The following is a 26,236-nucleotide window of genomic DNA, read 5'->3' on the forward strand; positions in this document are numbered from 1 at the left end:
AAATATTGCTGCTGTTCACACCTGTCATAGGTTGCATTTTTGCATTGAGTTGACTCCATGTACTATGTCTAGGACTGCTTTGTTCTTTGCTAGAACACAGGGACTGTTCTGTTTCTATGAGAAGAAGCACTGCTGGACTTTCCTCTGTTTTGAACAGGTTGTTGGGGTGCCAGTTGGGTCTACTTTACCTTCAACAGTGAAACAGGCTGTGGCAATTAGCGGTGGCCAAATCCTGGTAGCCAAGGCCAGCTCTTCCGTCACCAAGGCAGTTGGTCCAAAGCAAGTTGTGACCCAAGGAGTTGCCAAAGCAATTGTGAGTGGAGGTGGAGGAACCATTGTCGCTCAGCCAGTGCAAACCTTAACCAAGGCTCAGGTCACTGCTGCTGGCCCTCAGAAGAGTGGATCTCAGGGTTCAGGTAACTAATACTAATTGGGGACCCTTTCAGCAAGCAGTGCCTACCAAAATATTCTTTGCTAGTGATTTTATTTGGTATTTGGTTTTGTCTAGGAGAACCTAGTAAGGGATGTGTGTGTGTGAGCAGTAATAATAAAAATAGAGGGTACTTCTTATGATACTACTTTCAGATTTGAAGAATAATTCTCATTTTTCCTCATCTCCACTTTGGGTTGTATTTTAGACTTAAAACTTGGTATGGTCATTTTGAAATATTTAACTAATGCATTCTCTACCAAACAAATGTTTAAACACCTCAGTATGTTTTAGGTTTGATGAATTGTTTCTATGAAGGCAAAATATTTATCTGCCTCTAAAGCATTGTACATCTGAAAAATAAACTGTGGAGTTACTGTTTGTTAGCACTTTTTAATAAGTATTTTATTACTCTGTGCTTTAATTTTAGAGATGGCAGTGTCCTAAGTTCCATTTTATCTTACTGTTTTTCTTCTTTTCTTTTTAACCATTTAGTAATGGCAACACTACAGCTACCAGCCACTAATTTGGCCAACTTGGCAAATTTGCCACCTGGCACTAAACTCTACCTTACAACAAACAGCAAGAACCCTTCAGGGAAAGGAAAACTGCTGCTGATCCCTCAAGGAGCCATCCTACGAGCCACCAACAATGCTAGTGAGTCCCTCATTTTATTATTTGGTTCTTGGTTGACTGGGTATGTTCATCTCACCTACCAGAGGAGCAGTTTTTACCTGTTTCAGGAAGCATTTCCATGGCTCTGGTGGTGTAATGGTAGTATTTGCCCAAATGCACTTAAAACATGCATAATTTAACTAGAATTGGCTTTAAATAATCATGGCCTTAGGAGGTAGCACTCTTATTTTGGGTTTACCTACTCAGAGTTTGGGATCAGGGACAGATTACATTGAATAGGAATGGTTTTGTTGGGAGAAAGCTGTCTGTGTGAACTGTAAATGAAGAAAGAACTTCCTTTCAGTGGTAAATGAAAATGTGATACCTGGGGAGAAGTTTTGTCTACTTCCAGTAGCTGGAACCTAATTTTATTTTATTTTATTTATGGTAATTTTTATTTATTTATTTTTAATATAACTTTATTGATTTCAGAGAGATGGAAAGAGAGATAGAAACATCAATGATGAGAAAGTCATTGATTGGCTGCATCCTGCACGCCCCCAACTGGGGATCGAGCCCACAACTCGGACATGTGCCCTGACCAGGAATCGAACCTCAATCTCCTGGATCCTTGGTCAATGCTCAACCACTGAGCCGGGCCTTATTTTTATTTTAAAGGAGATAGAAATAGGACTGGAATCAAGGGTCTCTGCTTGCCATTGTTTAGATAGGCTTCTTAAGTTTACTAGGTTTGAAGATGGAAAGAGACATACAGGCTCAGCCTAAATGAATGTCCTAAAGCCCCAAGGAAGTTAAGAGGTTTATCTACACTTGTATAAACTTTTGCTTTGACAAACAGAAAAAAACAATTTGAGTAGTATTGTAAAGTAAAAGGTCAAAGGAATTATTTCCCTCTGAATCAGAGGTACAATTGGTACAGCAATCAAGTTCATCAGAAATTAGCCATTCTTGCCAAAATGCAGTGTGTAAGCGAATCACCATTTTGTTTATTGACACTAATGGTAATTTCCATTTTCTCACCCTGATATTTTTTCCCTTGTACCTAATCAGTGGTATATAGAAAGTTACGTATGTAAGACAAGGACAATATAACTATTCTGGAATTCATCAGAGAGCTACTTAGATTTTAGTTAATGTATAGTATGTTCCAAAAAGGGAAGTAAAAAGGGTCCAAGGGCTTTAAAGTGGAATTTGAAAAGGAAAAAAGAACGGGACCTTAGAGTCGTCATAAATATGAAGAATGTCTTAATTTTTTCCAGGTGGGTGGGGAAACAGGAGAGAGAGAGCACTGTAAAATTACACTAAATTCCAGCAGTTTCACTGAAATTGAACCAAATGCCAAAAAGTTTGGAAGCATGTCTTTGAGCACATTGAAGTGTTGATTAAAACCAATATGTGGTTTAAAAATGTCAGTATCAGATTTTCTCATGATCTTCCACAACCAAGTCAAAACAGTTGTCAAAGGTGAGTTCTTCATTGTACTCAGAGCTGAACTAGTCGGCTGTCATTCAGTTGAAAGTAAATAGATGTCACTCTTCAACTCTAGGAAGTGCTCGCTCTTGTCGGAGAAAGGAGAAGGGCAATAGGAAAGGGGAGGAATGGTGCTGTAACGGAAATGTGGGCTCACCTGTTTTTCTGTTAAGCTTGATACCCTTCGTGACGTTGCTGTCATTCATCATACTTGCAGACCTACAGTCCGGCTCAGCTGCCGGGAGCGCCGGTGCTGCGGGAGGAGGTGGTGGCAGCGCAGGAGGCGGGGCTGCAGCAGGAACGCAGAGCCCCGCTGGGCCTGGAGGGATATCCCAGCACCTGACTTACACATCTTACATCCTCAAGCAAACTCCTCAGGTCTGGTCATTTTAAATCATTCAGTTATTTAAAAACTGCCTTTAATTATAGTGGGTTTACCATTACAGCTCTGGGATCAGGAGTCAAATAATGACATTTTAGCCATGTTGTAAATCTATATTATTTGGGGTTTGTTTTGTTTTGAGAGAAGAGGAAGTAGGGATTCAGAAAGACTGAACTAACTTATCCAAGGCCTCTCTGCTAAGCCAGTGCTGGCTTTAGATTTAAACCCAGATCTTTCTGACTCAAAGAAAGATTTTCACTCTGCTCATGCCTCCCAAATCCATGAGGTAATAAACAGTATTGATGTGCGGTTCAGAATGTTCTCTCAGAAGGGAGTGACCAAAGAGATGCTTGTGGACTGTGGTATTTGGAGTTAGGTTGGATTCAAGATTGGGACCAGGTTTCCACCTTCTTTCCCTTTGTCACAAAGCCTTGGCTCTCCTCTAAGGAAGGTAATGGAATTTTGGTTCCAGACATTTTTATTGAGAGTGATGGGTAATAATCAGTTTGAATGATTGAATCCAGCTTTGAGGATTAGATTACAAAACTCGAGTTTCCGACACCTGCTCCATAACTACTGTGCAACGTTTGAGAAATGGAGATAACTTGGTAGCGGCGCTGAGCACCATTCTTTTCAGTTACTTTGACCGAGTTGCAGAATAAGGGAGCCTTGTAGCTTGTAACATGGGACCTTGTGATTTAAATGATCAGAGGAAGATATTTGAATTTAACAAATTACTGATTACATCTTTATTTTTTCTAACTTAGGGTACATTTTTAGTTGGCCAGCCATCACCCCAGACATCTGGAAAACAGCTGACTACTGGGTCAGTGGTCCAAGGAACACTGGGCGTCAGCACATCTTCTGCACAAGGACAACAAACATTAAAAGTCATCTCTGGACAAAAAACCACTTTGTTTACCCAGGTAAATGACACACACACACACACACGGTGATTGTGGCATTTATTTACATATTTACAACTTATTCTTTCTACAAAGATATTAAGGTTACATAAGAAAATGAACAATAAAATAGTATGGAAAAATAAGAATAAAATCTTGAGATTTGAGAAAACCTAAGTGGAATGAGAAGATAAAACTAGAGAGTTATTTAGATACGCAAACAGTAATATCCTATATAGTTAATAAAATTTGCCAAAGCAAAACGAGAAGCATGATCAGTTATAAAGTTCACACTATTTGTGAGAGAGAGAAAAACTAATCACATCATATTTTCTAGAAGAAACAAAAATTTTCGTGACACTGCATTCTAAACTTTCTCTGGAGGGACTTCATGCAGGAGATTCTGAATAGTGTAAGGTGGTTTCAGCCACACTATCCATACAGTAAGTAAATGCTGCAGAGAGTTTGGTGCATGTTTCTAGAGCATTTTTTTTTTTTTCTATGAGCCAAAGAATAACGACAGGGAATTTTAACTGTGTAAGGAATATCATAATCATCTAAATCTACAGCTAGATCTCAAAAACTTACCAAGTGAAACAAACACAAATATAGATAGTATGATGCCATTTATCTACAAACAATGCATTTTCTGGGACTATAGAAATCAGTAGTTCTCAAAGCATGGAATAGATATTGCAGTTTTGGCAAATGCTTTTTCTACTGAAATGATCATATTTTTCTTTTTTGGTTTGTTAATATGGTGAATTATATTAATTTTTCAAATGTTAAACCAACCCTGCATTCCTGGGATAAACCCCATTTGGTTGTGATATATTATCCTTTTTTAATTAGAATTTTGTAAGGGATATGGGCCAATAGTTTTCTTTGCAGTTTTGGTACAACAGTGAAACCATAATGGCTGGAGTTTTCCTAATAAGGGATGTTTTTAACTATAATTTCAATGTGTTTAATAGATACAGGACTACTCAGTTTATTTCTTCTTGAGGGAGGTTTGGTAGTTTATATCTTTAAAGGAATTTGTCCATTTCATCTATGTAGTGAAATTTATTGGCATAAATTTGTTCATAATTCTTCCTTATTACCCTTTTAGTGTCTGTAGAATCTTTGGTGATGTCCCCCTTTTTAGTCTTGATTTTGATAATTAAGTATCTTCTCTTTTTTTTTCTTGATCAGTCTAGGTAGAGGTTTATCAGTTTTATTTATCTTTTCAAATTACTACCATTTAGTTTCCTTGAGTACTAATTTCCCTTTGGTCAGCTGCTCTTACCTATTTCAAAGAGATATGAAGCCCCCAAATTTTTTGGCAGTTCTTTAAAATCTTAGCTGATTTATTCTGACCTGTTTATGGTGCAGCCAGTGCAGTGACTTTCTCTTTGTTCTGCCACAGCTGGGACAATTGCTATTGCATTTTATTAAGACATAATTTACATACAGTAATGTACAGATCATAAGTGAACTCCTCAGTGAATTTTAACAAATGTATATACTCATTTAGCCACTATCCCAATCAAAATATAGAACTTTGCCTTTCCAGTTTTTTTCTATCACTGTTTTTCTATCACAATAGGTTAGCTTTTGTCTGTTCTTGAATTTCATGTCAATAAAATTATGTAGTATAATGATACTATTATATCTAGCTTCTAGTGTTTATAATGTTTTTGAGACTTATCCGTATGTGTATCAGCTGTTTATTTTTTTATTCTTGAGTAGTATTTTGTTGCATGACTCTCTTTTCCTGTTGATGGATGTTTGGATTATTTCCAATTTTTGACTTATGAATGGTACTATTATGAACATTCTTATATAGATCATTTTGTATAGTAGAATTGCTAGGTCATAGGGTAAGTGTAAGAAATTTTGTAAGAAACTGACAAATGGTTTTGCAAAGTGGTTATACCATTTGACTCTTCCATAAGTAACATGGGAGAGTTCTAGTTGTTCCACATCCTCACCAACACTAAAAATCATCATTTGTTTTCATTTTAGTCATTTTTGTATGAAGTGATATCTTATTGTGGTTTTAATTTGCTTAAGATTCCAATGCAAATGATGCCGTGGCTGCTACTCCTGGATTCTAATCATGTCTCCTTCGGTTACTAGTTGTGTGACCCTGGTAGTCATTGAGCTTAATCTCTTCATCTTTAAAATGGGACTAAAATCTACCCTATAAAGTTTATGAAAAGATTGAATGACATAAGATATGTTAAAAGTGCTTTCTGCCGTTCCTGGCACATAGTATGCCCTCAAAGACTGATAAATGGTATGATTTGTGGGATGCATTAATTTGGGGCACAAAGCAGTTGTTTAGATCAGGGGTCAGCAAACTAAACCCAAAGCTTTCTATTTTTATAAATAACGTTTTATTGGCATATGCCATGCCCATTTAATGCTATAACAGTAGAGTTGAGGAGTAGGAACAGAGATCATATGGCCTGACATGCTTACTCATGCCATTTACACAACAGTTTGCTGAGCCTTGTTTTAAACTATTAAAGGTATAATTTGTTGAATGATTCTCCAGTACTAAGTGCTAATCCTTTACTAGCCTAGAGCACCATTAATTTACCCATTAAAATCTGGCCCTGTCTGTTCAGTTTTCATGTTCAAAGATTATAAGAGCGCTTTGGACTCAGTTATTCTGATAACAAATGGCCTGGTATCTTTGAAGACACTGCTGCCAAATAGTAGCTTGCAGTTGCATTCATTTACTTGTTCTGCATTAGGGGTAAAGGATCATTTGTAGGTAAAAGGTCATAAACTTGAGAATTTATTGGAAAAGTGCACAAACACTTTATATAGTTTTGATCAGCAAGAGTTTCTTGTATGTGTTTTAATTCTGGGGGCATATGTAAGGAGTAAGTTGTGCCTATTAACCAGGGCAGCCTTATTTCTTCAACCCATTTCGTTTTTGCAGGCAGCCCCTGGGGGACAGGCCTCTCTAATGAAAATATCTGATGGTACTTTGAAGTCTGTGCCAGCCACCTCACAACTCTCAAAGCCTGGAACCACAATGCTGAGAGTAGCAGGAGGGGTTATCACAACTGCCACTTCACCAGCTGTGGCCCTCTCAGCAAATGGTCCTGCACAACAGGTGAGAATTAGCATGACAGGAGAAAATGATAATGAAACATAAAAGTAGTAAGAACAAGATATTCAGCAGGCATACCAGTGGACTCTATTGCTCTTTTTAAGAATGGGAATGTAATTTACGTACCCTAAAATTCACCATTTTTAAGTGTACAATTTAGTGGTTTATATTACGTTCTCAAGGTTGTGCAACCATTGCCATCTAATTCCAGAACATTTTTTTTATCATTCTGGAGAAAAATGCTCTGTACCCAGCAGTCAACGGACATTTGGGTTGTTTCCACCTTTTGACTACAATGAATAATGCTGCCATGAACATTTTGTACACGTTTTTGTATAATGTTTTCGTTTCTCTTGGCTGTATGCCTAGGAAAGGAATTGCTACATCATCTAGTAACTGTGTTTAAGTTTTTAGGGAACTGCCAAACTGTTTTCCAAGTGGCTGCTCTGTTTTAGAGTCCCACCAGCAATGTATAAGGATTCCAGTTTTTCCACATCCTAGCTGACACTTGTTTCTATCCATTTTTTAAAATTATAGCCATTCTACTGGGTGTGAACTGGTAATTCATTGTGTTTTTAATTTGTATTTCCATATAGGTAATGATATTGAATATCTTTTCATGTGTTTTTTTGTTTTGTTTTATTTTTGGAGATTTGTGTATCTTTTTTGGAGAAATGTCTATTCAGATCCTTTGACCATTACTTAGTTGGGTTATTTATTGTCTTTTCATTGTTGATTTGGATAAACAATGCGGCATATTCATAAAGTTGAATATTATTCAGCTATAAAAAGGAATGAAGTATTTTTTTAATACGGTAACCTTGTGATACCTCCTCATTTAAAAATTTTCCTTGCCCATGAAATCTAAAAGTGTAGGACCCACCAAACTAGGGAAGCAGTCTTTCTAAATGGCATGACATTTAATAGGAAGGTAATAATAGCTAATAGATAATTGAGTATGCTACATGACAGTCACTTCTAGGTAAGTTACTGCTTTTTTTTAAATTTCTCTTATTTCTGGCCCTGTGGATGAGCAGTCAGAAGGAACAGCGCCCAGTTCATCATCTACTATAGGTTCTATAATGAAAACGTCTGGGCAGCAACAAGTGTGTGTGAACCAGGCCACGATGGGAACCTGCAAGGCTGCTGCTCCCTCTGTCATCAGTGCCACGTCCCTGGTGTCCACACCAAACCCCATCTCCGGAAAAGCTACAGTGTCAGGTCAGTTGTAGCATAAAGATATTATTTCTCTTTCCCTTCTTTGGGCTATAGTATTTTTGGAAGGTCTTAAACAATATTTTTATAATGAGTTATTAAAAATCAACATTTTCTAGGTAGCTGCTTTTTAGATAAATTATTATTTAAAATCTGCATATAAATTTTTAAGTCACGATAGTTTTATAGATTGAATAATAAGTTTTCTTTTTTCTTTTTTTAATCCTCACCCGAGGGTATTTTTTTTAATTGATTTTTGAGAGAGAAGAAGGGAGGGAGAGAAACACTGATGTGAGAAAGAAACAGCGATCATTTGCCTCCTGAAAGCATCCCGACTGGCCTGACTGGGAAGCGAACCAGCAACCTTTCAGTACATGGGACAACGCTCCAACCAACTGACCCATATTTTTTCTTGAATAATCATTTTTAAATGATATAATAAAACTTTAGTCATATAGAGCTCTATTGGATATTTTAGCTGCCTTCATAATGTAATTTTGTGGAGAGCCGAAGGTTTACTCTCTTAAAGTACCAGTTGTTTTTTTTAAAATCAGTTTTAAATGGAACTCATTGTAAAATACCAGACATCTCTTTGCTTTTACAAACAAAACATAAAATATAAGTTATCTTTGGTGGCTCCAAGTCATGATTTTTTTTTTAAACATATCTTTATTGATTTCAGAGAGAGGGAGAGAGAAATATAGAAACATCAACGATGAAAGAGTTGTCATTGATTGGCTGCCTCCTGCACACCCCTGACTAGGGATTGAGCCCGCAACCCGGGCATATGCCCTGACCCCAGGAATCAAACCACGATCTCCCGGATCCTAGGTGGATGCTCAACCGCTGAGCCACGCCCAGCCATGCCAAGTCATGATTTTTAACATTATTATATTGGGTAGTATTAGGGTGACATGCTTGAGGTCTGACAAGAGGAATGATGTTTCTGACACTAAAGGGCCCCAGGAAAGTGTGTCTTTTACTTTGTTGGGTAACATATAGAGCACAAATCCGGGACCCTTAATTAAAATAACTTGCTTTAGTTTCCTGATAATACCTACTCCATAAAGTTGAGAGGATTAAGTAAGTTAATATATTAATGCATGTCTGACATGTAGTAGCCAATATATAAATAATTGTTGCTGTTATTTCCAGTGTCACCGTTAGTCCACATTTCCTTATCTGCAATTCTAAAATCCAAAAACCTGTGAACACCAAAGGTTTGGGGTTTTTCCCCATAACTAATTTTAGGGTGAAATCTGACCTCCACTGATAGGCTATTTATACTACTTAATATGAATATTCGTATTTTGCCAAAGATATATTAATGTATTTGATTACGTCGTGCTGTCCTGGATACTAGGGGCTGATATAATTTGCAGCATTGCTTCTCAAACTTTAGAGATAGCTTTATTTTTCTACAATCCAATAGACACTTTTTCTTTTTTCTTTTTTAAATATGTCTTTATTGATTTCACAGAGAAGAAGGGAAAGAGAGAGAGAGAGAAACATCTATGATGAGTCATCTTTCAGCTGCCTCCTGCATGGCCCCCCCTGGGGATCGAGCCTGCCACCCAGGCATGCATGTGCCCCAACCAGGAATCGAATCACAATCTTCTGGATCATAGGTTGGTGTTCAATTGCTGAGCCTCACTTGGCAGGCCAGACAGACACTTTTATAAAATACTATAAAAATGCCACAGCAATGTCAAAATGTTACAAAAATTTCTGAACACTAATTTCTATAATAATGTAACAGATTAATGTCTCATTATAGATTGATAACAATATACCAACCGGCACTGATAAACAGAAAAAAAACACAACTGAATATCACTGAGATATATAGACCTCCACACAAACATGCATAAATACACACACAGACCTTAGTACCTTTGGATAAAGATTGAGGATGTTGTTACTATTGTTACTGTCATCACTACATTCCAAATATGACTCTAAACCAAGCCCCTATGTCTTATTTGCTTTGAGGTAGTTAGAGACCAGAATAATTAAGGCTGGTCTATTTTGCCATGACTTCTACCTCCCAGTTAAAATTGATCAAGTTCTGCCTGACTGGCATGGCTCAGTGGTTGAGCGTGGATCTGTGATCCAGGAGATCGCAGTTTGATTCATGGACAGGGCACATGCCCAGGTTTCTGGCTCTATCCCCAGTAGACAGTGTGCAAGAGGAAGACTCTCTCTCATCATTAATGTTTTTCTCTCTCTCTCTGAAATCAATAAAGACATATTTAAAATCAATAAAATAAAATTGATCAAGTTCTATCTAGTATAGGGAGTGCTTTTCCCTACTAACAATGTTTGGAGGCACTGTGTCAGGACTGGAGTAGATACCATAAGAAATGGATGCCCTTCCCTTTTCTGATTAAGTTTTTAACATGCACTAAACGAAGTCTCCCTGCTTTTACATTCTAGTTTCATATGATGCTATGATAAAACTTTCTGAATAATATTTTTATAAAAGAATCAAAGTATTTCCCACTGACCAGTAACTTTTTAATTAAAATTCTGTGTGCATTATAAACTAGTTTGAACAAGGTCGGTTACCATTGTGACTAGAGCACAGTGAGCAAGGGAAAGAGCACTAGAGATTAAGTCAGACTGATTGAGGTCAAATCACTTAGGGCCTTTGTAGGTATTCTAAGAACTTTGACTATTACTCAAAGTGAAGCCACGGGGGCGGGGGGTTTAAGCTAAAGAGTAATATGATCTGCCTTTTTAACAGGATCACTGGCTGTAGCCTTTAGACCAGGGGTGAGGAACATCCCTCGAAATATTTGATCTGGCCTTGCCAAGGCAACCGCAGGCAGGACTTGAAATTCAATAAATCTAAGAGCTTTTTTCATAGCAAGTTTTTAAGTTGATAATTTTATATGGCCCGAGAATGATGTAATAAATTTCCAAATTGCCCTTGGCAGAAAAAAGGTTCCCCACCACTGCTTTAGACTAAACTATGGGCCCCAAAGTGGAAGCAGGCCCAAAATGGACCAAAAAGTAGACACTAAGAAAGAAAATTTGATGATGTATCAGAGAGCCCCGGCAACATCAGACTAAAAGGAGTTCCAGAAAGAAAACAGAAAATAGTGGGAAGGAAATGATGCGAGAAATGAAGCAATTTATCCCAATGAAGCAATTTATTGAAGGGCACAAACTTCCAGATTGAAAAGTCAGTGTCCAGCTCGGCTGGTGTGGCTCAGCGGTTGAGCATCAACCTAGGATCCAGGAGATCACGGTTCAATTCCCGGTCAGGGCACATGCCCAGGTTGCGGGCTTGATTTGATCCCCAGTCAGGGGCATGCAGAAGGCAGCCGATCAAGGACTCTCTCATCACTGATGTTTCTATATCTTCCTCCCTCTCCTTTCCTCTCTGAAGTCAGTAAAGATATATATATATATGAAACTATCAGTTCATTGTTTTACTCTCCAGGGACATGTCTCAGTAGGTACTTAAAATGACTGGTTTACACTCATCTATTGCAAAGAAAGACGTTCTTGTTTATTTAAGGCTTTGTTCTAGAAAGTACTTAAGATGATTCATTTCCTTAAAGAAACTGCTTTCCAGTGTCTGTTTTTAAGTAGTTGCGTTATAACAGGCATTTGTGTTGTTTCTTACGTGTCCTCTCACAGTGATGCCCTTCGTCATTTTTTACTGGCCCTCTGAACTCAAGAGTCTAAGACAGTTCTGTAATGGAAACGGGAATATGGAATGGCCTTTAAAGGAAAGTTGGGGGGATGACCCTTCCTAAAATGCCAGGTTGAGAATATGTTGTGTGAAAAACAGGCTGCACGGAGATAGGGAATTAGAAGGGATCGCGAGTAGAATGACTGAAGTATTAGTACATGGGGCATTATGAAAGAGATGCAGGTTGGGTGGGACCAGATGAAAATGGACTCTGAATGCCTTGAAACTAATTTTGGGAACATTCTCTAGGCAGTCAGGAGTTAGAGAAGGTTTTAAAGTAGGAAAATGGCAATTAACCACGCACGTCAAAATATAGAATTTTATATCCAAGTTTGTACATATTACAGCTATATACAAAATAAGTTGTCATAGGAAATGAACATGGAAAAGAGCTCTCAAAATGTCCAGTATTGGTTATCTGTACAGTAGAACTTTGGGTGACTTTTTCTCTTTTCTATTCTGCTTTTCCAAAAATTTCTGTATTTGTGATTGCAAAGTAAAAATAAATCATAAGCATCACACCATTGTTTCATTGTGAAATCTGCCACATCCATTGCCTCATGCTCCCAGCTTTGTTTAAGGGTGAATGTCCTGAGAACTTCCTCTTGTGAAAATATAAATGCTGACGAGGGCAGGAACTTTAAGGAAGTATCTGACCTTCAGCTTGGCCCTATCTTCCACCTTATTTTAGGATTGCTAAAGATTCACTCCAGTCAATCCAATCCCCAGCAGGCTGTCCTGACAATCCCCAGCCAGCTGAAACCACTCAGTGTAAATACGTCTGGAGGTGTGCAGACTATACTGATGCCTGTAAATAAAGGTATGTCCTTCACCGTGGGCCTCTCAGGCTGCAGTTGTCTTCAGATCTGTCTTGAGGGGAATTCCATATCCATCAGTTGGTGACTGCTCCCCCCTTGTACGGCCTGCCCTTTGGCTGTCAGAGTTCTCCCCAGCACCTTGACCTCTAGGGCACCAACTCTAGAACTGACAGTGAAACCCACATGACCCATTGGCTTCTAGTAGCTGCCCATTTCTAAAGTTGAAAGAGGGGGAACATTTTAAGCACTTATGAGAATCCAGGTTAATTGGATTTTTATTTACTTAGTTTAATGAGAAACCCTCATGTCCACAGTTGATGGATAATGACTCAGTTACCCTGGTGCTAATAGTAAACAGCCACCTTGTCGTAATCATTGTTGGAAAGGACCATTTCTTTTGTTCTGTGATTGTTTTTCTGCTGTTAGTCTGAAATGGGGCTACCACCTGGGAGTTAGATCATCCTCATTAAAATAATTTCTGTATTTCTTACATCCTTCCCTTCCTTTTTGCCTGCTAGTGGTTCAGTCATTTTCTGCCAACAAATCACCTGCCATTCTTCCTGTTACTGCCCCAACTCCAGTTGTCCCCAGCTCTGCTCCAGCAACTGTTACAAAAGGTATGTAGTTTCTCACAGTATATTTGCTCTCAGGTTTTATGTAAGACAATAATGAGTCCCTTGAATTTCAGCATCTGTCAGTGAGCCACCTCAAAAATGTGTATTGTTTATCTATAGACTTCACATTGAGGGGAACATAGAGCTATAGCATCATTTCTGCCCCAGGAACATATAATCATGTTGAAGAGAGTTGAGGTAGACACTAAGCAATGATTGATAAATGCAGGATGAGTGATCTGGAAAGCAAATGCTAGAATGTTCAGTCTAGGATGTCTGATCAGGGTTGGTGGGATGCAGAGGGGGATAGGACTTTGTATGGGACACGGGTTATAACCTGAACTTTAAAAGAGTGAAGCTTTGAGAGACAAGATGGTGCCGTACCCGCCGCCTCCCACAACCACATCAGAATTACAACTAAAATACAGAACAACCATCATTCAAATCCTCCTGAAATCTAGCCGAACAGAAGCCCTACAACCAGGGAACTGAAGAAGCATGAAGACCTGTAGTGGCAGAGATGCGGGGGAATCAGGGCTGAATCACAGAGATGGGTCCGCAGTTTAAAACTGGGAGGGATATTTCGGCAGTGGAGGTTCCCTGGAGGACCAAGGGGTCCCCATCCCCACAACAGGCCCCCCAGCCCAGGGTCCCTTACCAGGAAGAGAAGTCCCCACAACTTAAGGCTGTAAAAACCAGCAGGAATTGTGGCTGAGTGACTCAGAGGCTATGGGAGTCCCAGGCAGCTCCTCTTAAAGGGCTGGTACATGGACTTAACTCAGACGCGCTCCCTCTGTGCCCCAGTGCTGGGCAGCAGCTTGAAAGGACCTAGGACATCCGGGGAGGAACTAACTTGCCTGGAATCAGGGCCAGAGCTAGAGGGGCAGCTTTCTCCCAGACAGAAGAGCTGGCAGAGGCCATTGCTCCTTTGGTGAGCCTTCCTTGCACACAGCCAGCAGGCAGGCGCCATATTTGAATCTTGATTCCCAGAGACCCCACCCCTCCCTACCTGCAGGCTCATACAAGCCTATTCCAGTGGGTTTTCTATGCAAGCGGCTTCCCTAGCCTCATGCTTAGGACTTTCCTAAAACCTCTCAAACAAGCAGCAGCTGGCCTCAGCGTGCCACATACGTCTTGATAAGTGGCCTCAGGCCTGGCATTAGCGGCAGCCTGCGTTGGTTCATAGCTTGGCCTCTCCTGGACACCTCCAAGCCCAGCACAAGTAGCAGCCATCTATGGTTTGCTGTGTAGCTCATGGAGGCCCCAGAGACAGTGCACCTGGTGGTCAGACTCGACCACGCCGGATTACAATTCTACCACATCCACGAGTGACACACTGAAGGGGCTCACTCGGTGAACACCAAAGCTCCACTGAAGTAAATTCTGCTCCATAGGGGCATCTCCAGCACAGCAGCTCTTTGGCTGTAGTTGCAGCTGGTCCTCACAGCCAATTGGCCTGGGGGTCAGTTCCTCCCAGTGACGCCAACAGCAACCAAGGCTCAACTACAACAGGAGAGTACACGCAGCCCACATGGGATCTTAGTAAGACTATTAAGGAAACTAGTGAGATCATCAATGACATAATAAAGTACCAATCAGAAATGAAGGCTACACAAACTGAAATAAAGAAGAATTTATAGGGAATCAACAGTAGAGTAGAAGATGCTGAGAATCAAATCAGCAATTTGGAACATGAAACAAAAAACACCCAACCAGAAGAGCAAAAAGAAAAAAGAATCCAGAAATATGAAGATAGTATAAGGAGTCTCTGGGACAACTTCAAGAGGCCCAACATTCGTATTATGGGGGTGCCAGAAGGGGAAGAAAGAGAACAAGAAATTGAAAACCTATTTGAAAAAATAATGACAGAAAATTTCTTCTACCTGGTGAAAGAGACAAGTCCAGACAGCACAGAGAGTCCCAAACAAGAGGAACCCAAAGAGGCCCACAGCAAGACATATCATAATTAAAATGCCAAAGGTTAAAGACAAGAGAGAATTGTAAAAGCAGCAAGAGAAAAGCAGTTAGTTACCTACAAGGGAGCACCCATACGACTGTCAGCTGATTTCTCAACAGAAACCTTGCAGGCCCGAAGGGAGTGGCAAGAAATATTCAAAGTGATGAAAAGCAAGAACCTACAATCAAGATTGCTCTACCCAGCAAAGCTGCATTTAGAACTGAAGGTCAGATAAAGAGCTTCCCAGACAAGGAAAAGCTAAAGGAGTTCATCATCACCAGACCAGCACTACAGGAAATGTTGAAGGGCCTTCTTTAAGAAGAAACTAATGAACAAAAGAATCTGACAAACTAAATAGACCCAGAGACATTGATGCATGCAATAGATGGTCATATCTCAGAAGAGGGAAGGGGGTGGAGGGTGGGAAGAGATTAACCAAAGAAGTTATATGCATATATTCATAACCCATGGACACAGACAATAATGGGGTGACCGCCTGGGGAGGGGGTGGGAGGTGGAAGGGGTCAATGGGGGGCGGGGGGATAGGATACCTGTAATACTTTCAACAATAAAGATAAATTTTTAAAAAATAAAAACAAAAGAGTGGAGCAGTTTTAGCTGTGGAGAGGTCAAGGGCATGCCAGATTAAGGAGACAGTGATACAAAGACCCATGAGACCTGAGCTAACAGTTCTTTCCTTGTCTGCTGACCCTATGATGATAGGCGCCATCTCAGTCCCCTGGTGTGACAGTTTGCTCACTGGGCTTCCACGGAAGGGCTTTTGTTTCTGCATGCACGTGTCCTCCCCTCACTGATTCTTAACAGCTCACTCTTTGTTGCTTGTCCCTTGTAGTGAAGACTGAACCAGAAACGCCTGGGCCAAGCTGCCTCTCTCAGGAGGGTCAGACAGCAGTGAAAACAGAAGAAAGTTCCGAGCTGGGAAACTATGTTATTAAGTAATTATTTCAGTCCTTTCTAAGGGTTGTGCTTTGGATGTTTTTCTCAAACTTTTAAAAAATTATGCCCAGGACAGTTGAGCATGTGTGGAATTGTGTGTGGAGGGTTAAGCCCTTTGCCTGGTGGAGACCTGTCCGTGTGCAGTGAACAGTGTTACCACTCGATGCACAGCTCCCAACTCTCTATTCTGCACATTGATGGATCTGAGGCAGCACTTGATCTGTCGCCTCAGGACCCTTGGGAAATTTCAGATCTCCCTCCAGCGAGCTCACCAGCATGTATATATACTTTGTGCATGATGTAATTACTCGGGTATACACATTTTGTGTATCAAGTACCCACATACCTGCCTAAATAGCTGCCTTTCAATGGGCCATACACACTCATTGCTTCTAAGAATACTTCATAAGATATTCCAGTTTCCAAATTGGGAACCCTCCTTTGACCACATGTTTTGATGTATCTCAGACTGCTGGGACAGTAGAAAATTAGCCACTATGACATGGTAGTTGGCAGCGTGAACTGGAATAATGCTCACATAGGCATTTGTGTGATAGAATTTTCTGCTCCAGTGGCAATCAGCAAAAAGATTGTGTGGCTATTCATAATATGAGTAAAATAAAATGTGTGATATTTGCATAATTTGCCATTCCTGGGATCTCATCTGTTTGTTTAGTCTCATGTTTTCTGTAGAAGCATAGAATGATCTTTTATAAAGAAGGCCATCTATAGAAGCAAAGACCTGCCTTGAGATTGTTATGTATGTTTACAGCCTTAATTTTCTTTTCTTTTTTCCATCATCTCAGGATAGACCATTTGGAGACTCTCCAGCAGCTCTTAACAGCAGTAGTTAAGAAGATCCCATTGATCACTGCAGAAAGTAAGGCTCTCGCACTAAATATATGGATGTGTTTTTAAAGCTGTGAACTGCTTAGGATATTGAGTGAACTTAAATCACTTGTGTTGTATTAATACTGATGGTGGTGGTTATCTTAGGAGGTTTTCGCTATAGCTATAACTATAGCTCACTTGCAGGGTTTTAGAATTCATTGTCTTGGTCAACCAGTGGTTTTGTACTATCTTTAGTGTTTGATCTGCAGGAGGAATTTTTCACATTTCTTGTATGTAAATCATTAATCTGTTGTGTATATAACTAAAACCAAATTGGTTTTTAGTGTTTATTAATAAGGAAAGAAATTAGCACTTGTCTACAGTGTGCTAGACTCTGCAGGCTCATTGCATTTACTGCTTTATTTAATCAGTCTCTCGTGGGATAGGTGTTGTCATCTCTTCCCAGATGAGAAGATCAGGGAGAGATAAAGTGAAGTAACTTGCACGAAATCACTAGCTCTGGGTAGTGAGACAGAATACAAACCCAGTTTTGTTTGACTCCAAAGCCATTCATCTTCCCTCCACCACTTACTGTCACTCACTGCAGAAAGGCATGATTATCATGACCTCCAGCATCGAAGTCTACGCTGTCACTGCCATTGTCAGCCAGACTGAGTAACTGGCTTCTCAGCACAGTTGTTCTGACAGAATCAGCAGCCCTTACTCAGGGAGCAGACAGCTGTGATCCTTAGGTGTATGTTCTTGGGCAAGATCACGCTGAACATTTAGACGGAAGGGATGAAGCACATGGTCATGTAATGTTACATTCATGTGCATATGAACATGGTAAGCCAAGTGCAGACTACCCTGTGTATTTTATTCCAAGTGTAGTAACAAAGAAATCTTTTTTCCTGGTTGAAATTTGAGGGGTCATTTTGAGATAGTTTAGAGTAAACTTGCAGTGACATTTTCATAGCCCAGCAGGAAAAAACATTCAAAAATCTCTTTTTAAAGAAAATGTGGGTACAAATACAGAGTGTTAGAGCTGGAAGGTAGACCAGAAACCCTCCTCCCCAACAGTCTTATTTGACAGATAAGAAAACTGAAGCCCAGAGAGGTGATGTCGAGTTCCCCAAGGCCACATCGTTCATGGCAAGGCCAGAGCTAGGTCTCGGGTCTCCTGGCTCCTGCAGAAGTGCCATTTCCACTTACTTTAGTAGCTTCAGCCAGTAGATTCCCTTTCTCTGCCAAAGAAGCCGATTCCCCAAAGAGGGTGCTGTTTTGAGCGCACACAAATAAGATGCCTTCTCTTAAAGGAGAAGCGTCTGAACTTGGCCTGTAAGGAACCTGCTTCAGTAAAGAAGTCTAGAGAAATTTTGGACGTGCCTCCAGCAGATAAGACTTAAATTAAATCATTACTCAGTTTGCTGGGTCTGTGCCTTCTAGGTGAAGATGCCAGCTGTTTTTCTGCGAAGTCTGTGGAGCAGTACTATGGCTGGAACATAGGAAAGAGGAGGGCCGCTGAGGTAATCCACGTCTGCCTGTGTGCTGTGCAGGCCCCCGAGAGCCTGTGGGGGGAAGAACCAAAACACATGCATTCTGGCTGCCGCGGCCTTGTCATGAGGAACAGTGACAAAATGGGAAGCGTCTTTTCTTAAGTATTTGATACAGTTTTTCCCTCAGTTAAATACCTTGTTCTTCAAGACTCATAGCAAGCCTTTGAAAGGTCTTCCTTTTCTTGCATTGGTAAACATTTATAATTTTTTAAATGAACTTCACGATATTAAAATTAAATGAGGTGTTTATTGAGTACCTACAGTGCAGCAGCTACTATGTCAGACAGGAGGGTCGTGAGGGAATAGCGTGTATGAAGGCATGCTCTGGAGCTGTGAGAAAGCCAGGGTGAAGGGTCTGGGGAAGGTTGGGGAGGGAGAGGAGGTGCGAGAGCATAGGTTGAGACCAAAACTTTTATAGGCAAAACCTAGGAGATCTGTTTTATTTTATAAGCATTAGAGAAAAGTTATTTTCCCTTTTTTTAAATTAAGGAGTAACACAGATTTGTTTTCCTTAGGAAAAAATAATTCTAACAAGTTAGCAGGGTGATTTACAGGTGATTTGTTTGAACATGCTGCTAAGTTGAAGAATTTGGTTATGATTCAAAAACATTTTTTTAAGTGGCAAAGAGCAATGACAATGCGAAAAGTCTTACAAGAAATACTGGAGAAGAACCCAAGATTTCACCACCTGACGCCCCTTAAAACCAAGCACATTGCTCACTGGTGTCGCTGCCATGGTTACACCCCACCTGACCCCGAGAGCCTGAGGAGCGATGGGGATTCTATTGAGGACGTGCTGACCCAGATCGACAGCGAGCCGGGTAAGCCTTTAGGGGAGATCACTGAGTATCCTCGGCAACCAGAGGGGTGTTTCCATGGCACACGGTCTCCTCTCAGACCCCAGCAGTTGACCTAGGACTCTGTGAGTTACCATGGAGACCAGGAGCCTTCGCTTATCTCTGACCATGTGTCCCTCCTCGCCCCCGTGTGCCCCCCTCATACAGCTCCTACAAAACTATGTGTGCCCAAGTGTCCCAAGTGCTATGCCCCAGCCAGGAATGTTCTGGCCCAGGTCATACAATAGGCACCCACTGTCTGTCCAAGAGTCTCCTCCTTGGCACCATTTCTTCCTGGAAGACTTTGTTAATATACCTCCTTTCCAGGTAGAAGTGACTTCTCCTTCCTTTGTGACCTTACAGCTCCTCACAAACAAGTCTATCCAACCTCCTTGAATCGAGGGACACTGTCTTATCTGTTACTTCATCTCCAGACCTGACTACTAAGTGCCCTACCCAGGTGTAAACAACTAATAATGTTGTAGACAAAAGGAATTGTTTTATGATAAAGACATAAGCAACTGTGTTGTTGGCTGGGGGAGCAGGGCAAAAAAGATATATGGGGAGAATATTTTGAGTTTCACCTTAAAGAATAAAAAGGGTTGTTTTCTCCTCCAAACCCCATTTCTGTATAAAAACAAGCTCCCCCTCCCAGTGTGAGGGAATCTGGAGCACAGGGAGGGTGGGGGTCCTTTAAGACATAGACAAGTCCCACTTCCTCTATGAAGCTTTCCCAAGAGCCCTAATGCGGGATGACCTCTCCTTTCTCTGATTTCCAGCAGCACTTAATACAGAACCTGCAGGGTGTGTCGTATTTATGCAGCTAAGCTCTCTGGGGAGCAGAGACCATGCTGACTACTTCCGTGCCTCACTGGTAGTAAATGTATGGCCTGATGCTGTGCGTTCACTCGGATCTCTGCTAATATGACTGATTAATTTGTGAACGCCAGTCAGTAAAACAGAAGAAGCCAGGAGCAGGATGCTCTGCCACCCTCCTGCTAGGTGCCCTCAGCCCATCCTGCGGCAGGTCGGGACCTCATTCACTTATGTATAAAGTGAATGGGACGCCCTAGAAGATGCCTAGAGCCCCTGCTGGCTTAAAGTTCTAAGGCTCTTTGCTAGGTTTTGTATAAAACAACTTAAGACGAGATGCAAGGGGTACCTAAAATGTTAGCAGTGCTTATCTCCAAGCAGTGAGAATATGTGATTTTCATTTTCTTCACTGTGCCTTCCTAATTCTTCTACATTTAAAATATGAAAAAAATGAGTCATTACTATTCGAGGGGTGGGGAGGTGGCCTAGTTTGGGGTGGCATAAGTCAGAATTCTGTACTGTCTGTGTTGTCTCAGGTGGTGGTTATATCCCATACATCTTAACAGGATACCTGTCTCTGCTTGTCACGTCATGAGTTACTGGCTCTCATAATTACAGAGCCATAGAGTTTTAGAACCAGAAAGGAGGTCAGTTCCCTTGATATTTGCCCAATCTTCTCTGGGTCTCAGACCATTGGTATTGCCGAGATGGAAAGTCCTTTTCTCTCGTCACCACAGCTGTCACAGACATTGCCTCTCATTTAGAGTGCCCGGCGTCATTCTCCTCGGCTGACAGCCTGTGCCGGAAGCTGGAGGACCTCCAGCAGTTCCAGAAGAGAGAGCCGGAGCACGAGGAGGAGGTGGATGTGCTCAGCCTCTCGGAGCCGTTGCAGATAAACGTCAAAAAAGAGCAGGAGGAGAAACAGGAAGAAGTGAAATTCTTCCTGCCACCAACACCAGGGGCAGAATTTATTGGTGACATCACACAGAAGGTAGGGCTGTGGCCTGTGGTGTTGCTAGATCACAAACCAGGTGGGAGATGCTCATACATTCAGCCTTATAAACTGCCATGGACTTTTCTGGGGAAGTAAATGTGGGATTTGCTTCTGCCTGATAAACTCGGGGTCTGCTTCCCATACCAGGGCCCTTGGGCAATAAATTAATTACATGTGAAAAGATTGCTTGTTGAACATGGAATTGAAGCAAAGGCAGCTAGGGTTTCTTTCATCTCCTTTTTTCTCATTCGCCTCAGTGGAAACACCACACCTTTCTCTCATGAGGCATATCGTAATATTTCCAAGATATACTTCAGAGAGTGAGCTTTCCCTCCCATTTTCATAGCTTCCAAGTGTCCTGTCTATGGTGCAGATGCACCTTATAGTCGCTCCCTTCGATGGAACTCCGCAGCTATTCAGCATCCGCTACCCAGTTACTCATGACCCGAAGTGAAAGGCGGTGTTTTCACTTCAGGAGGAGATGAAAAATGCGGCAAGATGTAATTTCCAAGTACATCTTCATCACCTTTTGCAGATAGGGCCTCTCAGTCTGAATCCAGGCGTTCCAGTGTGTTGTCCCCTATCAGAGTTCATGGCAAACCCTGATCATGTTCTCCCATGAAGGGGGTGTGGGGGTAAATGCAGGATTATAATAGCGTTTTTAACCATCACTCAGAAACACTGAGAGATGGGTATTTTGTTTCAACTGGACATCTCCTTGCGTATCAGAGAAGTGAGATTTGTTTGGAGAGACTATTTTCATGTAGAAATAGAAGCAAATTCTTCCTTCTGCTCTTCCAGATTGGGATCACCCTGCAGCCCGTGGCGCTTCACAAGAATGTGTACGCGTCGGTGGTGGAGGACATGCTTTTAAAGGTGGGTGCCTGCTGGCAGCAGAGGACCAGCGAGGTGGGGCAGGCTGGGTGGATGCCAGGCTGTTTAGAGTAAGGGACAAGGACAGGAACAGAACAGAGATAAGTTTTAAGATTTCTCATCTTATTCAGGCTTAAAGTTTTCTCTTTTTTTTCTTCTGACTTCTAAGTGAACTTAAGTATGGTTGTTAAAGCATCTCCAATAAGAACTTTTTTGTTAATGTCACTAACGATATTTTTAGTGTTATTTCAAGTGCTTTTTAAGTAGTTGAGATGACAGTCGGTGCTCTCATTGCTTCAGATGACAAAAGCAGACCCTTCGGTTTTCCGTACCTGTCAGTCACAATAGCAGCAGAGAAGTAGCCACCACTGTCCCATCCCTGAGCTGGGGATGACAAACCAGTTTTCTTACCCAGCCTGATCCGAGTCCAGCAGTTCCTTTCCTGGTATGTCCCTCCCACACAGGGATGCCTCACAAGTAACCCTCCCTTATTTCCCTTGAAAACAACTTCTGATTAATGAAAATTACCCCATTCAGGTTCTCAGTGTAGTGGCTGCTGTCATTGTGGCCTACTATTCATGGCCTATTATTCAAACCTTTAATTTTTCCTTGGAGACTTTTGATCCTTAGATACAGTTGTTTCAAGGTGTAGGGCATGGGGTGGGATCAGATCTGTCCCTTCTTTCCTTCGAGCAGATGGCCATTTGTGAGAGTAACGGCATGTTCTGTTGTAGGCTACGGAGCAGCTGGTGAGTGACATCCTGAGACAGGCTTTGGCGGTTGGATACCAGGCAGCATCCCACAACAGGTACCGTTACCTCTTTAGTCGGTGGTATCAGGCCTGCAGATATTTCCTGATGGTTTAGTTGCTTATCAAGATGTTTTATACTTAAGTCAGTCCAGTAGGAGATGGGGGTGTCTGTGTTTGGAACAGTCTCAGAGGCAGACAGACTCAAGGGTCTACTTGGTTATTTGAGAGAACCTCTTGGTGCTGAAAGCTCAGCTTTCCCCAGAGTCTATACCTGCCTAGTTACTCTGCTCCATAGATACCATTCAGTAGGGCTCTGTTATGCTCCAGCATTGAACAAATACCAGCTCTTTGCAATTATAGACAATAGCCATGTCCATTACGTGTTAGACGTTGGAGCCAGGCATCACATATATTATCTAATTTGCTTTTCACTGCAAAACCCATAGTCCCTTTTTAGAAATTGGGAAACCTGGCTTTGTAAAATGATCTTACCTGGCTTTCCCAGCACATACATGATAGAACCTAGAATCAGAATCATGTATCACTGGCTGTAGAGGCCTCAGGCTCACCACTGTCTTTGCTGCCGCTCTAATTATAATTGATTGGGACACTGAAGTTTGCTCTTTTCCTGGGCCCTGAAAGAATGGTAGACAGGCCCTTGTTCCACATCCTGGCATTCCTTTCAAAGGAAACAAACATTTTATTAAAGGCTGCCATAAAGTTATAAAATTGTAACAGAGTGCCTATGGACATAAAGAGGCCTAAATTAGAGGAATAGGGTGTCAGACTTCACAGGAACATGCTTCGTCAGGCAATGTGGAAGAGGTCTTTAAGAAAAAGGCGGGGAGCCTGGCCGGGTGTGGCTCAGCAGTTGAGCATCGACCTAGGATCCAGGCGATCGGGGTTCAATTCCCGGTCAGGGCACATGCCTGGGTTGTGGGCTCGATCAATGACTCTCTCATCATTGATGTTTCTATCTCTCTCTCTCCCTCTCCTTTCCTCTCTCTGAAATCAATAAAGATATATTTTAAAAAAAGAAAAAGAAAAAGGCGGGGACACAAAGGAGTTCCAGTAATGCCGCCCATTGTCCAGATTGAAGTCCAGGAGCGGGCTGAGCACCTGCTGTGGCCCCTGCTCACCCCATGGTCCTGACCATGGAGATAGGGAGGGACTTAGTGCTTTTGATGAGAACATTTGACATCACACTTGGCTCAACATAACTCCACCTCCCATCTTTCCAAGAGCTGGGAACTGTGGCCCAGAAGTCTGTGGTGCTTTGGCTCAGCTTTCAGTCTGCTGAGTCACAAAATACCGTTGTTCTGCACTGTACTTGACTTCCTTTTCTCTCAGTCCTCAGCATCTTTTTTCTTAATCATTCAACCATCTTCTTGAAATCCATCTCATACCTGTGACTGGGAAGTCAGATTTGATCCCTAAATAGGGCTGACTAAAGAGGGTAGGCCAGATCTTCACCAAAGTTAAAAGGAATTAATAGGAAGGGAGAGCGAGAATTCCCCTCGCCACTCCCTACTCCCCAGGTGGCCCTAAACCATGCCCTGTCACTCGTCATCATCCCCTCTCAGGGCCTGTGCAGAAGATGGTCCTTTAGATAAATTATTAGACACTGGAGAGAATTGCACCTAACAGCCTTTGTTTTTTGGACCAGGATTCCCAAAGAAATTACAGTGACTAATATTCACCAGGCCATTTGCAACATTCCCTTTCTGGACTTCCTCACAAACAAACACATGGGGATACTGAATGAAGATCAGTGAATGGAATGAAGATGCACCTGGAAAAGCAGGATCTGAGCTGTATCTGAAGCTTTGAACTGTGATGACTCTTCTGTTTGGGAAAGGAGGTTGTCTGTGCCTCAGAATATCATGGTTACTGAACCATTGCCTCCACCCAATTCAGTGTAACACCAGAGTGCTCAGTCCCAGATCAGATCCCTTTAGGACACGAGTTTCCTGGTTCTGAGTGGAGCTGTGGATGCCTGCTCTGTCAGCTTGCATCTGTTCACCCTCTGCAAAGCTCATTGAGAGGGTTCTAGAGCTGGGCCAGGCTGTGTGTATCGGGTCCTTCTCTCCTCTGGGCATCTTCAAGGGGGCACCTTGGGCCTGAGTCTTCCTCCAAGGAGGCAGAACATGAGTCTGGCAGGCTAGAGATTTCACCCATCCTGTGGACTGGGGTTACGTGCCTCCCCAACAGTTACCCTGGTAACATCTGGAGAAGGCCTAGGCAGCCTACATGCATCAGCTACAGAACGCGGAAGGTTGCAGACTGAGCAGAATTCTTATTCTGTGGAGCTTTATTGCAACCAGTCTCAGAAATGAGGGATGGACAAGTCAAGGTCAAGGGGTAGACACATCCCAGCATTGGTCTGGAAAGGTTTGACTATAACCAAGAAGCTCTTAACATGTTTGTAATAGACAACTCCCATAAATCCCGGGCTCTCGTACAGCTTTGTGTGTGTCCAGGCAGCAAGCTGGTGCCCACTGTTCGCATGGTCTGCAGGGGCCTCTGCGGCTGGGCCCAGGCTGCACAGCCAGCAGGAGCAGCTCCTGCAACAGCCCCGCCAGCACTCTGTCCTGTCAGTGGATTTCATGTTCTCTTCTCGGTCAAGTTTTTCACAAGAAGGAAAGTGTTTCAAAGAAGCACTTGTGAGTGCCTTAAAGGTAGAGGAAGCCAAAAGATGGATATCTGCTCAGATCAGTGAGGAAAGATTGTGTCCATAAAGAGATGGGGGGGAGACGTGAAGAGGAGGAGGAAGGTAGCTGCTATATACCTGGATGACGTCCAGTTCCATTCAAGGTACTCGAGCCCAGGCTTCCTAACAGTCTCGGGAAGTAAAGGAATGAATATATTCTGTTAGGAAGCTGCTCAAAGACAGTTTGAAACCTGTGAGTCAGAGTCAAAGGAACTTATCCAAGCATCATAATTTGTATTTTCATGAGTCCTGGAGATGTTTGTCAGGAAAAGAAGGCAGGTAGTTGACACAATGAGAAACCTACCCTTTTATTCAGCATCTGAGGATTGCAAATGCAGAAGGAAGTCTGTTCGGTAAGGCAGGGGTGCTCCCTTGCGTGGTGGTAAAATAGTTTAGAAGTAAAGGCTCAACCAGTCTGTACATGACCAACTCCAAGCAAAGGTATGGACAAGTGTGTAGATCCATTCAGCAGTGGACTGGGACAGCGCCACAGAAGATTTCATCCCAGTGAGAACAGATGGACTACAGGGGTGAAGGCCTAAAGAAATTATTGTTTTGCAAAAGAAATATTAAATGATTTAACAGTCCCCGTATGTGTTAATGTTTCAAATGTATTTGTATCATAATGTGTAATATAATTGTGTAACAAAAATACAATAAATCTTTTAGTATTTGT

The 26,236-nt window shown here is 41.8% G+C and overlaps 1 protein-coding gene across 8 annotated transcripts in view; it reads left to right on the forward strand.

Moving 5' to 3' along the window:
* Window positions 1-26,236, forward strand: part of YEATS2 (YEATS domain containing 2) — an 84,938-nt gene extending 58,702 nt beyond the window's left edge. For 5 of the 8 annotated variants that reach the window (XM_081138754.1, XM_081138759.1, XM_081138758.1 and 2 more), the window contains 16 exons: window positions 158-416; window positions 926-1,087; window positions 2,754-2,914; window positions 3,686-3,844; window positions 6,759-6,935; window positions 7,970-8,153; window positions 12,542-12,670; window positions 13,187-13,285; window positions 16,093-16,195; window positions 17,003-17,076; window positions 18,474-18,553; window positions 19,203-19,404; window positions 20,970-21,223; window positions 22,028-22,102; window positions 22,834-22,907; window positions 24,517-26,236. In XM_081138754.1, coding sequence (XP_080994880.1) covers window positions 158-416; window positions 926-1,087; window positions 2,754-2,914; window positions 3,686-3,844; window positions 6,759-6,935; window positions 7,970-8,153; window positions 12,542-12,670; window positions 13,187-13,285; window positions 16,093-16,195; window positions 17,003-17,076; window positions 18,474-18,553; window positions 19,203-19,404; window positions 20,970-21,223; window positions 22,028-22,102; window positions 22,834-22,907; window positions 24,517-24,625 — 2,301 coding nt within the window. In that variant the 3' untranslated portion in view covers window positions 24,626-26,236. The remainder of the gene's footprint in view (window positions 1-157; window positions 417-925; window positions 1,088-2,753; window positions 2,915-3,685; window positions 3,845-6,758; window positions 6,936-7,969; window positions 8,154-12,541; window positions 12,671-13,186; window positions 13,286-16,092; window positions 16,196-17,002; window positions 17,077-18,473; window positions 18,554-19,202; window positions 19,405-20,969; window positions 21,224-22,027; window positions 22,103-22,833; window positions 22,908-24,516) is intronic. The other 3 variants (XM_081138757.1, XM_081138760.1, XM_081138761.1) reach the window with 1 other exon arrangement.

This window comes from Miniopterus schreibersii, assembly GCF_964146895.1.
Source record: "Miniopterus schreibersii genome assembly, chromosome: 5".
In the NCBI taxonomy this organism is placed as follows: Eukaryota; Metazoa; Chordata; class Mammalia; order Chiroptera; family Miniopteridae; genus Miniopterus; species Miniopterus schreibersii.